A 13,230-nucleotide genomic window follows, 5' to 3' on the forward strand; every position below is an offset into this window, starting at 1 on the left:
AATTCTGGCACCCGTGGCAGCAGTTTTGCGTCTGAAAGGTATTGCAATCGTTCCATACCTGGACGATTGGTTCCTGAAGGCACAGTCAAGGCAACTGCTGGAACTTCACCTAGAGATTGCAATGAAGGTTTTAAAAGATCACGGTTGGATCCTGAACCTGGAAAAGTCCGAATTAACCCCGTCCCAGAGTTTAGTATTCCTGGGGCTTCGGATAGATTCCCAGTCCCTATCTCTTTTTCTTCCAAAAAAGAAACAAGTGGGGATTTTCAAAGCAGTATCAAAGCTGCAAAGAAACCTAAGCTCAATCAGAGATGCTATGAGGTTGCTAGGCCTCCTAACGTCTTCAATACCGGCCGTCGCCTGGGCAAAGGCGGAATCCAAACCATTACAGTGGGACATTCTGTCCCAGTGGACGCGAAAACAGGAAGATCTGGACGCCCCATTCCGTCTATCCGACACGGTAAAAAGACAACTGAACTGGTGGAAAGTAAGAGACAACATTTCAAAGGGCCTGTCGTTCGCTCTGAAACGATGGATTACAATAACCACAGATGCCTCCCAGAAGGGTTGGGGCGCTCATCTAGGCTCTCATTTCCATCAAGGGCTTTGGAACAAAGAAGAGGCATGCGCTTCCTCGAATTTCAGGGAGTTAAAAGCGGTCTGGGAAGCCCTAATTGCCTTCCGTTCTCTCATCGCCAATCAGTCGGTGAGGATTCAGTCGGACAACGCCACTACGGTGGCCTACTTGAATCACCAAGGGGGCACAAAGATCAAAGCTCTTCAAGATCTTTGCTACCACATAATGTCTTGGGCCCAAGCGAATCTTCGCGCAATATCAGCTACCCATATCAAAGGGTCTCTAAACGTGATTGCAGACGACCTCAGCAGAAGACATTGGTCTCAAGCAGACTGGGCTCTATCAAACGAAGTTTTTCTGGAGCTGGTTGCACGCTTCGGCAGGCCAGAGATGGACTTGTTGGCAACAAGGAGGAACAGAAAGGTGCGGAGATTTGCGTCACTTCATTCAGAAGATTACCCAGATGTCCTAGACGGTCTATCGTTCCCTTGGATTTTCGATCTGGCTTATGTCTTCCCGCCTATAGCCCTTATCCCAAGAATTGTTCAGAAAATAAGATGGGAGAAGGCAAGAATTCTGGCAGTCCTGCCCTTCTGGCCGAACAGAAGTTGGTTTTCGGAAGTAGAAAACATGGCCATCTCTCATTGGCACCTCCCGGTCTCTTCTCACATTTTAGAGAACGTGAAGCTTCCAGAAGAAACTCTGTCAATGTTTCACCTGACGGCATGGTTGCTGCAAGGATGATACTCCAAGGTCAGGGTCTTTCTGACCGTCTATGTGACGTTTTGCTGTCATCTGTCCGCTCGTCTACTTCACGAATCTATTTCAGGGTTTGGATGAAGTTCAGAACCTGGTGTCGTCTCCGGAATTCTGATCCGGCCAATGCCTCAGTTCCGGAAATTCTTTCTTTTTTGCAAGATGGGTTTGAAGCCGGCCTAGGGGTATCCACACTCAAGGGCCAGATTTCTGCGCTTAGTCACTTCCTGGTTCAGGATATTGCTTCTAACCCTCTGGTTCGAAGGTTTATTACGTCCATACGGTTGAAGAGGCCTCCCAGGCTGGTTTCCTTTCCTACGTGGGACTTGTCTCTGGTTCTTCAAGCCCTTTGTGAACCTCCTTTTGAACCTTTGTTTCAAGTCTCCATCAAATTCCTTACCCTCAAGACGGCCTTCCTGGTGGCAATTACCTCCGCTAGGAGAATTGGTGAGATCCGAGCTCTATCTTCTTCGCCGGAATTCACCATATTTCATCGAGAAAAAGTAGTTCTACATCCCAGACCTTCTTTTTTGCCTAAGGTTATTTCAAGTGCTGCAATCAACCAGCCTATTGTTCTGCCAGCCTTTTGTCAATCGCCCACGTCTAAGCTGGAAGAGAAATGGCATTTCCTTGATGTTAGGAGATCCCTGAAATGTTACCTTCATAAAACTCGGGAGTTTAGATCCTCAGATCATCTTTTCATCTACTTTCAAGGCAAATGTGTGGGTAATGCTGTCTCTGGACCCTCATTAGCTAGATGGCTGACCAATACCATCAGGTTGGCCTATCGCTCCAAAGGGATTCCCCTAAAATTTACATTGAGGGCTCATTCGACTAGGGCTATGGCTACCTCATGGGCTGAAAGAGCTGCGGCTTCGCCTGAAGACATCTGCAAAGCGGCTACCTGGTCTTCATTGCATACCTTTATCAAGCATTATAGGCTGGACATATTATCATCATCTGAGGCTGAATTTGGGCGTAAGGTGTTGCAAGCTGTGGCCTGCTGAGTTCCCACCCTTTCTTTTTTACGGGGATCTTGATATATCCCAACTGTGAGTACTGCCACTATACGAAGGGAAAAACAGCAATTTTACTTACCGTAAATTCCTTTTTTCTTTGTATAGTGGCAGTACTGGCTTTCCCTCCACTTTTTGTATAGATTAAATTAATTTTGCATGATTCTGTCTCCGTTTGGGTTCTTTTTTATTACTGGCGAGTGTACAGGGCATACAGGATTTATGGAGGCAGCAGGCGGAGCACAGGCATAAAAACCGGAAGAAGGGGGAGCTTCTTGTCCCAGATAGGAAGGAACATCCCAACTGTGAGTACTGCCACTATACAAAGAAAAAAGGAATTTACGGTAAGTAAAATTGCTGTTTTTTTACTTGTGACATAAGTAGGGGAAAGAAGCTGCAAAATGAAAAAAAATAGGAACTGCACACAAGGACATCCTTGCTTTCACGCAATGACCACACCCACTTTCCAAAGCACTGATCCTTCAGACACCTAGAGCCAGTGGTGCCATTAGGCATTCTCCTAGAGGGGAAGCTCAGAGAAGGCACTCTGAAACTGTACAAACCACAATGGAAATCAGAAGGTCTCCTTGATCAGCCCTACTTTACCCTAATTGCTTTGAGAGAGATTGAGGTCTGCGCTAGATAATTGCTTATAATATTCACTCACTTACACACACACACACACACACACACACACACACACACACACTGCTGTGTGGTGTGTGTAAGGGTGCTGCTGTGTGGTGTGTGTAAGGGTGCTGCTGTGTGGTGTGTGTAAGGGTGCTGCTGTGTGGTGTGTGTAAGGGTGCTGCTGTGTGGTGTGTGTAAGGGTGCTGCTGTGTGGTGTGTGTAAGGGTGCTGCTGTGTGTGTGTGTGTGTGTGAGGGTGCCGTTAGTGTGATGTGATGTGTGTGTGTGTGAGGGTGCCGTTAGTGTGATGTGGTGTGTGTGTGTGTGTGGGTGCCGTTAGTGTGTGTGTGTGTGTGTGTGTGAGGGTGCCGTTAGTGTGGGGTGTGTGTGTGTGTGTGTGTGTGTGTGTGTGTGTGTGTGTGGGTGCCGTTAGTGTGGTGTGTGTGTGTGTGTGAGGGTGCCGTTAGTGTGGTGTGTGTGTGTGTGTGAGGGTGCCGTTAGTGTGATGTGTGTGTGTGTGTGTGTGTGAGGGTGCCGTTAGTGTGGTGTGTGTGTGTGTGTGTGTGTGAGGGTGCCGTTAGTGTGGTGTGTGTGTGTGTGTGTGAGGGTGCCGTTAGTGTGGTGTGTGTGAGGGTGCCGTTAGTGTGGTGTGTGTGAGGGTGCCGTTAGTGTGGTGTGTGTGAGGGTGCCGTTAGTGTGGTGTGTGTGTGTGTGTGTGGGTGCCGTTAGTGTGGTGTGTGTGTGTGTGGGTGCCATTAGTGTGATGTGTGTGTGTGAGGGTGCAGGTAGTGTGATGTGTGTGTGTGTGTGTGAGGGTGCAGGTAGTGTGATGTGTGTGTGTGTGTGAGGGTGCAGGTAGTGTGATGTGTGTGAGGGTGAGGGTGCAGGTAGTGTGATGTGAGGGTGAGGGTGTTTGTGTGTGTTTGTGAGGGTGCGGTTTGTGTGATGTGTGTGGGTGTCGTGTATTTGTGAGGGTGCTGTTTGTGTGTGTGTGTGAGGGTGTTGTGTATTTGTAAAGGTGCTGTGTGTGTTTGTGAGGGTGCGGTTAGTGTGCTGTTTGTGTGTTGGTGCTGTATGTGTGTGTGAGCTGTATGTTTGGAGGGATTGTGGAGGTGGGGGCAGATTAGTAAATATCCCCCCTCCCTTCTTACTTTATGTAGGAAGGGGGATCCTTGCTGCCATGTGCCATCCCTGGTGGTCCATTGGAGAGTGAACTCTAGCCTGCGCGAGAGGAACCTGGCGGAGCTGCTGTCTAGAGCTCCCCGGGTCCTCTCCTGCTTCCCTTCATGCTGCTGTGGGCCGGTGAGGTAGATCTTTGATCTCCCTGCCGGCCCATGGAGGCTTAGAGCAGAGCCGACACTCAGCGCTGGTTCTGCGTGAGCCGACAGGGGAGAATAAAGTCCTGGGGAATAAAGTGTGGGAACCAAGATTCCCACCCCCGCAAAAAAAATAATATACACTCCTGTGTGTGTGTGTGTGTGTGTGTGTGTGTGTGTGTATATACATACAAGTAGAAGCTTGGCACTCTCCTCCAAAGACAATTAATTGTGTCTGATATGCCTGTGTGCAAATTGTTGGCGTCAAATATATACAGAAAAATGAAAAATCAAAATGCACTCGAGTGCATTTTGATTTTTCATTTTTCTGTGTGTGTGTATATATATATATATATATATATATATATATATATATATATATATATATATATATATATATAATATATATATATATACACAGACAGACACAGAAATTATTAATTTTTTAATTAAAAAAAATGTCCACCCAGCCTCCCTACCTGGAGAGCTGGTGTGGACCTGTCCCTTGGGTCAGGCGCCTGTCTTCATCTCAGCCGTGGCGAAGGAGCTGTGTGCTCTCTGCTTCCTCTCTCCGCGCGGGCTGTCTGCTGTAGCTGGGAGCCGGAATATGACGTTATATTCTGGCTCCCGGCATCAGCAAACGGCACACGGCAAGAGGAAGCAGAGAGAACACAGCTCCCTCGCCGCGGCTGAGATGAAGACAGGCGACCTACTGGGGCGGAGGGGGGGAGGTTTGGGGTCCATCACCTCTTGCGCCCCCCCCCCCCCCCCCGTGACAGGGGGAGGAAGGGGGGCATTTAGGGGCGCTGAGTGCCTGCAGGAACGGTGTTCCAGCTCAAAAAAGGTGCAGGAACTCTATATATATAACACAATCACAATAATTGCAGTGCAGACAGACATTTCTGTAAATATTTCTATATTGACTAGCCTTGAGCACCCCCAAGTGGTATGTTTGGACATTGCAGAAATTCTCAAGATTCCCTATCTGCTAAACAAACTAAGCTATAAAGTCATACTGTTAAATAAAATGTACACTTGTAGAGCATATCTAAATAAAATGTTGTTTGGTTTTCCCATGGTTATTTACAGGTACCAATAATAACACGCTCCTTCATGCAGGCTATTGCAAACAGAAATTAAGACATATGCTAGAGAAGATCCCTCTCACCAGAAGCAGTAAATGCAGAGGCAGACTGTATTTTGATTCAATAAAGTAGGGCACATTGATGTAGTGGTGCCAGGTTTATGTAAAGGGACATTATAGACATCAATACAACTTTAGCTTAATGAAGCAGTCTAACTTCAATTAACGTCAGTTATCTGCCATTTAGGAGTTAAATCCATTTTGTTTCTGTTTATGCAGCCCTAGCCACACTTTCACTGACGGTGACTGACACAGCAAGCATGAAAAAAAAAAGTTTTAATTTTCAATCAGAAAATGCTCCAACTTGCTCTAGAAATTCTTATCTCTCGTAGTGTAAATTGAACTTTAATAACACACAGGAGGCTTCTGCAGTGTCTAGAAGGCTGTGAACAGAACAGGATTTAAGACATTTTAAATGAAACAGACTGTGCATTAAAGAAAGTATAAATCTTATATCTTGCTTTACAGGGGGAACTAGGACTAAGACTGTTTTTTTATATATATCGGGTCTAAGACTAGGGCTGCATTAACAAAATGATTTCCTAAATGGCAGAGATTGCAGGAGCATGAGCTATACACCCGTACCATTTAATTAAGCAAAAATAGTTTTGGTGCCTATAGTATGCCTTTAACGAAACACTGCAGTGTAATAATTGCATACATTGTATTTGGCTTGGGAAGTTTCTTCGCCTCCTTTGCCTCCCACTTCTGTAAATGACCTAATTTACCTGTAATCCCATGCTGCAGCTCTGATCTGCCTGGTAGGAAAATAAAATGATTTGCATGGTAAAATATTTTTTCACAATAGGAAAAGCACAAAAAACCCAGTTTAAAAAGTGAACACAACACCTCTTGTACATAACTTCTTCTTAGTGTGATGTCACACATGCACCACATTTTTTTCACTGATACATAAGCACTTGTTCCTCTTTAATAATTGTGCCGAATAGTTGACACTTTTATTAAAAGAATGTTACAATTTTCATAAAGCTGTAGTGGCTTTTGCCAAGTGTAATGAGGTTCACTTTATTTACTGCATAGTAGGGCTTTCCTCTTGTCAGGTTTGGAACAAATCACTTTGGATTTATACATTTCCTTGTTAAAGCCCTGGAAAAAAAGAAACCAGGGGCATGCAGGGTTATTTGGAAGGAATCATCTGACTATTACAGACATTAGTACATTGGAAAATACATTATACTTTGAATTGCCAGGAACTATGTGTGAACTTTTAAATTGCAGACCACAAATACTTTAACGATTCACCAAGTTTTTTTCTATATCAGCAATTGTGGCCCAGAGATAAAGAGATACATAAAAACAGAGATACACAGTAAGAGTAGAGCTGCATTTGGCAAAAAATAACATGACATTTCCGTTTCAGCATTTGTCATATCTTCTCTTATTAATCATTGTTGAATCCTGTGTGAAATGTATGTGCACTTTAAATACAACTTCGTTTCTAGTATTGATCACTTAATATATTGATTATTTTGTTAGGTACCTTAATATTTACGTTGGTGCACCAGATGTTGAAGAAAGCTTTAATGTTACGCGACCAGTATCTCCTCACGAGGTAAGAATTTGTTTTCTCTAATGGGCATATTCAAATACGGAATGTTAAATAAAATTACTTGACATTGACTCTAAAAGTATTCTCCTATACCAGTACATTTCAGTGTTTATGAATCAGAATTTGTAAATGCATAAATTGACAGACTTCCTTAACTATAGCAGGTCAGGGAAATAAAGCCAATAATGGGCTTACGTTCTGCAGAGATCATTTGGAACAGGAAGTATAGTGTACTATTTACATTAGTTTGATTTGCTAATTTAGATTTTTGCCCTGTAAGAAATGTATATTACAAAAATTTGACTATCCCTTAAATCAATAGAAACTAATATAAAGCAGCTCTGTCACTTCTAAGTATTTCATAAACCTATAATCCTTATGAAATATTTTTGCTGACTGCGTTGGAATTTCATTGACACTCCAAAACAATCCAAAGATACTGTAAGGCAATGTAGGGGACTGCTTTGTCTTGTGGACAAGCCTGAGGTTGACTTAATTTGAGAAAAGGCGATGGTTCACTGTCAACCAATCCCTGCAGCCATCACAAGTGACCGTTGAGGGATTCAGGCATCATCTTGCTCATCACATTATGTGATATCTGGAGGCTCCAACAAACTTGCAAGATCCTCCATAGGCCTTAGTGTTGCGCTTGCGCAAGAGTACAGTACTGACCAAGCTCCTCGTAGATGAAGCCCTAGGAGAAAAAAAAGAGGCTCTTTAGGGAGGACCCTAGCGTGAAATGTCATCCATGGGAGTCTTTGCAAAGTATGCAAAGTCCCCTGAAAATATCTGATCCACTTTAATTATTTGATTAGGACTTCAGAATATTTGAATAGTTTCTTTTCGGTTCTGTCTAGTAGTTACCTTTTTAACACAATAACAAGAGTACATCCTCTAATTTTCATTTTACAAAAAGTGCAAATTTCAATAGAAATTGGAACTTTTATAAATTAACTTTGATACACCCCCCAGCTTTCAAGTAGACAACATGTCTGGTTACTTCCTGGTTTCTTTAGCTCAGTGAAGCTAACCTCAAGAGTTAGGTGATTGCCTGGAGCACCTTCTAATTGAACTGCACTGGAAAGTCTGAGCAGGAAAAGAAGAGGTGGGGCTTGCAGACAAGAGAATTGCAGTTTTTTCAAGCTGTTTTTAGATGTAGCCCAAATGAACAAAAATGCATGCATGTTTTCATATGGTGTATATATACTAAACAGTAATATTGTTTTTTTTTTTTTGTTTTTTTTGGTATTTGGGCAGTGTCCTTAAAGGGTACCTGTCATGGCAATTATAACTTAATTTTAAATGATAGAGAATCAAATTGTATCCAAATTGTGTTGGCAGAATTGCTAGCAAATGTCTGGATTTCTCTAAAATCAGAGGTTAAAAAAATATATATTTTTCCCCCTCCTCTCAGTCACTTCAGCCTTTTTTATTTTATTTAATATTTAATTAACTGGAAAACTCTCATCTGGGAATCTCTATTGCTTGAATTCAGCTGTGGGAATGCTATGCCTGCAAGGGGAAGTAGAGCGGAGAAGGATTTCTTGATGCAGCTTTGGGCAAATAATCTGAGGATGGAGAGAGCGCAGATATGTTTTATTTACACAAAGCCAACATAAAGTTTTGGAGACTTTATCCTGATATGGGAGGCTCATTGGTGCTTAACCTCTGGACAGGTTTAGACCTCAAATGTCAACTCCATATGTACACGTGACATTGTTTTTTTTAACCTGAAATGTCATGCTTCCAGTTTGTCAATGTTTAAAAAAACAGACATATTATAGATAACAAATGTGACATTACAGCTCCTATTTTTTGCAGTTGGTAAGACTTCCTTTAATTCATAGGTGTGGTGGTGGGGATATGATGTATACAACAATACTGTGATCTGATAAATTTGCATAGGCATGGAGTTTAGCATATTATTATTTTATTATTTAAATAGCACTTACAAATTCCGTAGCGCTGTACAATGGGTTGACTAACAGACATGTGATTGTAACCAGACAAATGGACGTACAGGAACACAAGTGTTGAGGGCCCTGCTCAATGAGCTTACATGCTAGAGGGAGTGGGGTATAGTGACACAAAGGGTATAAGAAGGGGTAATGAAATAGGTAGCTAGAAAATTATTCACTAAGAATACTTATTTATTTTTTAATTCTTTATATTTGTGTGCGTGATATAACGAGAGCTTGTGCTGCCACGACAGCAGGGACAAGCACTTTAACCCCTTAAGGACACATGACATGTGTGACATGTCATGATTCCCTTTTATTCCATACGTTTGGTCCTTAAGGGGTTAAAGGCAACAGAGCGTAACATCTGCATGACAGTAAATTAACAGCACAATTTGAAATTTTTGTAGGTAAGACGGGTAGAAACACAAGATAATATCATATATGGTTATATGAAGTAAAAGCACATTAGGAGAACAGTCATAGCTCAAGGAGTATTATGTGTTGCTGCGCCAGTTAGAGTGGATACATTGATCTCCATATGTAGGAAACTTATTCCTGGCAGAGTGTTAATGCTAGTCGATAGGTACATAGGTGATATTAAAGATTTGTGATCAGTATATAGCAGGCTTGACCGTAGGATGTGCCTTAATAGGTATAATGCGCATTGGCTTACGCATGGGCCTACGTGGTGGTCTAGTAAAAAAAACTAAAGCAGTGTAACATACGCTTAATAGTAAGGTCAAAAGTGTGGAGATGGAATCTACAGGATTTGGCAACATACTGGATGTGAGGCTCAAAGGTGAGGCCAGAATCAAGTATGACACCAAGACATCGCAAAGCCAGGATGGACTTATGTGGATACTACTAACGTAGGGAGAGCGAAGGAGGAGGAGGAGGAGGAGGAGGAAATACAAGGAGCTTAGTTTTAGAGAGATTGAGTGCCAGAAAGCAGAAGGATTTCCTGTCAATCTCTCTAAAACTGTGCTTCTTGTCTTTCCTCCTCCTCCTCTTTCGCTCTCCCTTCGTTAGTGCTATCCACATAAGTCCATCATTGCAAGTGCACTGTCTTGGCGTCATACTTGATTCTGGCCTCACCTTTGAGCCTCACATCCAGTATGATGCCAAATCCTGTAGATTCCATGTCCACACTTTTGACCTTACTATTAAAAAATATGAACACATACATACATACATACATACATACATACATACATACATACATACATACATACATACATACATACATACATACATACATACATACATACATACATACATACATACATACATACATACATACATACATACATACATACATACATACATACATACATACACACACACACACACACACACACACACACACACACACACACACACACCCATAGCTAATTTTGCTTACCTTTTTTGCAGGAAGGTGGCTGTGGCTGATGGGAGTTGGCGTGGCTCCCGCGGCCTGGCTCTCCTTCCCTCCCATGTGGAGGGAGCTGGGAGGAAGTGACCACCGTCCGTCACTTCCTCCCAGCACTATTTGCAGCTGAAATTTTTTAAAGGGGCCCGGTTGCGCTATTGCACGGCCGCAGCGCTGACCGTCCCCTGAAGATATAGGGCCCATCGGGTGGCCCTTGTTCCTTGGGCTGGGTTCAGGACCCTGGCAGGCCGTAGTTTGAGGACCCCTGCCTTTGTGCATATATGTTTGGAGTAATTTGAGGCACCTAGATGTTGTGCCCGAGCACAACTGTTCAAATTGGGTAAGGTCCCTGAGGGGCCCCTCAGGTATATTGAAGGTTTTGAGGAAGTGTGTCAGTTGGAAGAAGTGAACAAGGGGTGTCGTGTTGTCTCTGATCTTTCCAGCAATGTTTTTTTGCCCTTGTGCCCCCCATACACGGTCTAGTGGTACATATGGGGAGTTGTCTAATTGGACTTGTATGGGAAGCGAGAGGCCTTTGACCATTACAGGGAACCGCAAGTTACGGGATATCTTGGTTATATCTCTGGTGATATTCAGGAGGTGAGCAATTTTCTTCCAAACTGCTATGGTAGCGCCTATGGTGTGGTGACTGGGAGTTGGAAAATCTACAGAAGGGCTTCTAGTGGAGTGTGCAAGACTGTTTGTTCTATAGTAATCCATAGTTTGGCTGGGGGTTGAATTGTCCAGTCTAATATTCTAGCTATGTGAATGGCGTAATAATATTGTAGTATGTCCGGTAGGCCTGTTCACCCCCCCCCCCCCCCCCCGTACTTAGGTCGGGTAAGAATGTGGTAAGCGATCTAAGATTTCTTTCCTGCACATATGTATGTGGTAAAGAGTGTTTAAATGAGTTTGAAAAATTTCTTGGGAATTTTTTTGGCTATGGTATTCATTAGGTATAGGATGCGAGGGAGTATGTTCATGGAAATGACATTAACCGTACCAACCAGCGGAAGTGGGGCTTGTCCCATTTGTGTAGATCAGATTGTATTGCGTGGATTAATTTGGGAAAATTTGACTGGTATAATTCTGTTTTACTTCTGGTAATATTGATCCCCAGATATTTAATGGACTTCGTGGCCCAGTGAAATGGAAAGTCTCTCTGGAGTCTCTCCGTCACTTTTGTGTCTACAATAAGACTGAGGACTTCACATTTTTCAGCGTTAATCTTGAAGTTAGCGTGTGTGCTATATTCAGTTAGTACCGACATCATATGTGAGAGAGAGCTAGACAGGTTAGTAATCGTAAAGAGCAGGTCGTCCGCGAAGGCCGATACTTTAAAACCGTGGGGTCCTGCTGTAATACCCTCAATGTTGGCATTTTTGTGCACCGCCTGGAGTAGTGGTTCCAAGGCAAGGATGAATAAAAGGGAGGATACGGGACATCTCTGACGGGTGCCATTTGTGATAGATAGGGTATTTGATAATATTCCATTCACTTTAATGCGGGCCGTTGGGGTCGAATAAATAGCACTTATCCACGTCCAACACTTTGTGCCAAAGCCTAGACATTTCAGAGTGAGGAAGGGCTAGTCCACCCTGTCGGATGCTTTTGACTGCGTTGGGATTTCATTGAAATTCCAACTCAATCCAAAGAAACCATAACACAAAGTATGGACTAATTTGTCTTATGGTAAATCCTGAGGTTGACAAAAGTTGTCAAAAGGCGGGTCTCCACCGTCAACTTTGGTCTAATCCCAGCAGCCGTCAGTAGGGCTGTTTGTGGGATTCAGGTTCAGTCTATGGAGGATCTCGGGGGAGATTCCATAGACCTCAATTTTGTACTCTTGCACATGCAACACTGACGTGGCTCGTGGCAGCTAAAGCACCAAGAGCCGAAGAGGAATTGCAGTGTTACCAGTGGGACAACCTGAGGTAAGCCAAATTCACTTCTCCAGCAATCCTTTGCAACCTGACTTACAATGGATCTGTCAGTTTTGGGGGCGGAATAAGCAAAAGTTAAGAGAGTGACAGATCCGTGTTAAAATAAGTAGACAAAAGGCATGTAAAATATCATTTTTAAAGGTTAACCATTTGTATCCACTGCCCAAACAATTTAAAAAAAAAATTGTCTTCTCATTTATTTCATTTGTAGTGTCGTCTCAGAGATATGACTTATTCTGCACCAATTACTGTTGACATTGAATACACTAGAGGAAGTCAAAGGATTATTCGCAATGCGCTTCCGATTGGCAGGTAATAAAAGATGGTGAAGGCATTTAACCCCTTAAGGACACATGACATGTGGGGCATGTCATGATTCCCTTTTATTCCAGAAGTTTAGTCCTTAAGGGGTTAAATACTAAATCCTATGTTGCTTATTTCCCAGTAGATATTTGCTGAATTAGATATTCACTGTTTGCCAACGTATGAATTCAATTATTTCCTGCTGTGTCAAAGGTTTCTAGGATAATTGCCTGAAGTGCAGTAATTCAAAATTATTTCAAACTAAATTTCACATTTTAGACCACAATAAGTAGGAAAAAAAATAGTTGATTTGAAGAATTTTTGATGTGTTGTGACCTAAAATTTTAAATACTTTGCATTCCTGTAAATTCATTCTTTATTGATTCTCTTTCTGTGAATAAAAATAAGTATTAGGGATGATTTATATAAATCAATTTGAATGTATAATTCTTCTTGTCGGTTCTTTGTAGTGTCCAGTCATGTCACACACCTTGTAATTAGTTTATTTTGTTGTTTTTGGTTTTTTTTTCTACAAAACTAATCTTTCTGCTGTGGGTTTCACATAGTAATTGTTTGACCTTCTAAGTTAGTACTTCTACAATCA

General features: G+C 42.6%; 1 protein-coding gene across 1 annotated transcript in view; it reads left to right on the forward strand.

Annotated features, from left to right (window-relative positions):
- POLR3B (RNA polymerase III subunit B) overlaps nucleotides 1-13,230 on the forward strand; it is a 153,378-nt gene that overhangs the window by 22,725 nt on the left and 117,423 nt on the right. The window contains exons 5-6 of the mRNA XM_063447777.1: nucleotides 6,936-7,011; nucleotides 12,535-12,635. Coding sequence (XP_063303847.1) covers nucleotides 6,936-7,011; nucleotides 12,535-12,635 — 177 coding nt within the window. The remainder of the gene's footprint in view (nucleotides 1-6,935; nucleotides 7,012-12,534; nucleotides 12,636-13,230) is intronic.

This window comes from Pelobates fuscus, chromosome 3 (genome assembly GCF_036172605.1).
Source record: "Pelobates fuscus isolate aPelFus1 chromosome 3, aPelFus1.pri, whole genome shotgun sequence".
Classification (NCBI taxonomy): Eukaryota; Metazoa; Chordata; class Amphibia; order Anura; family Pelobatidae; genus Pelobates; species Pelobates fuscus.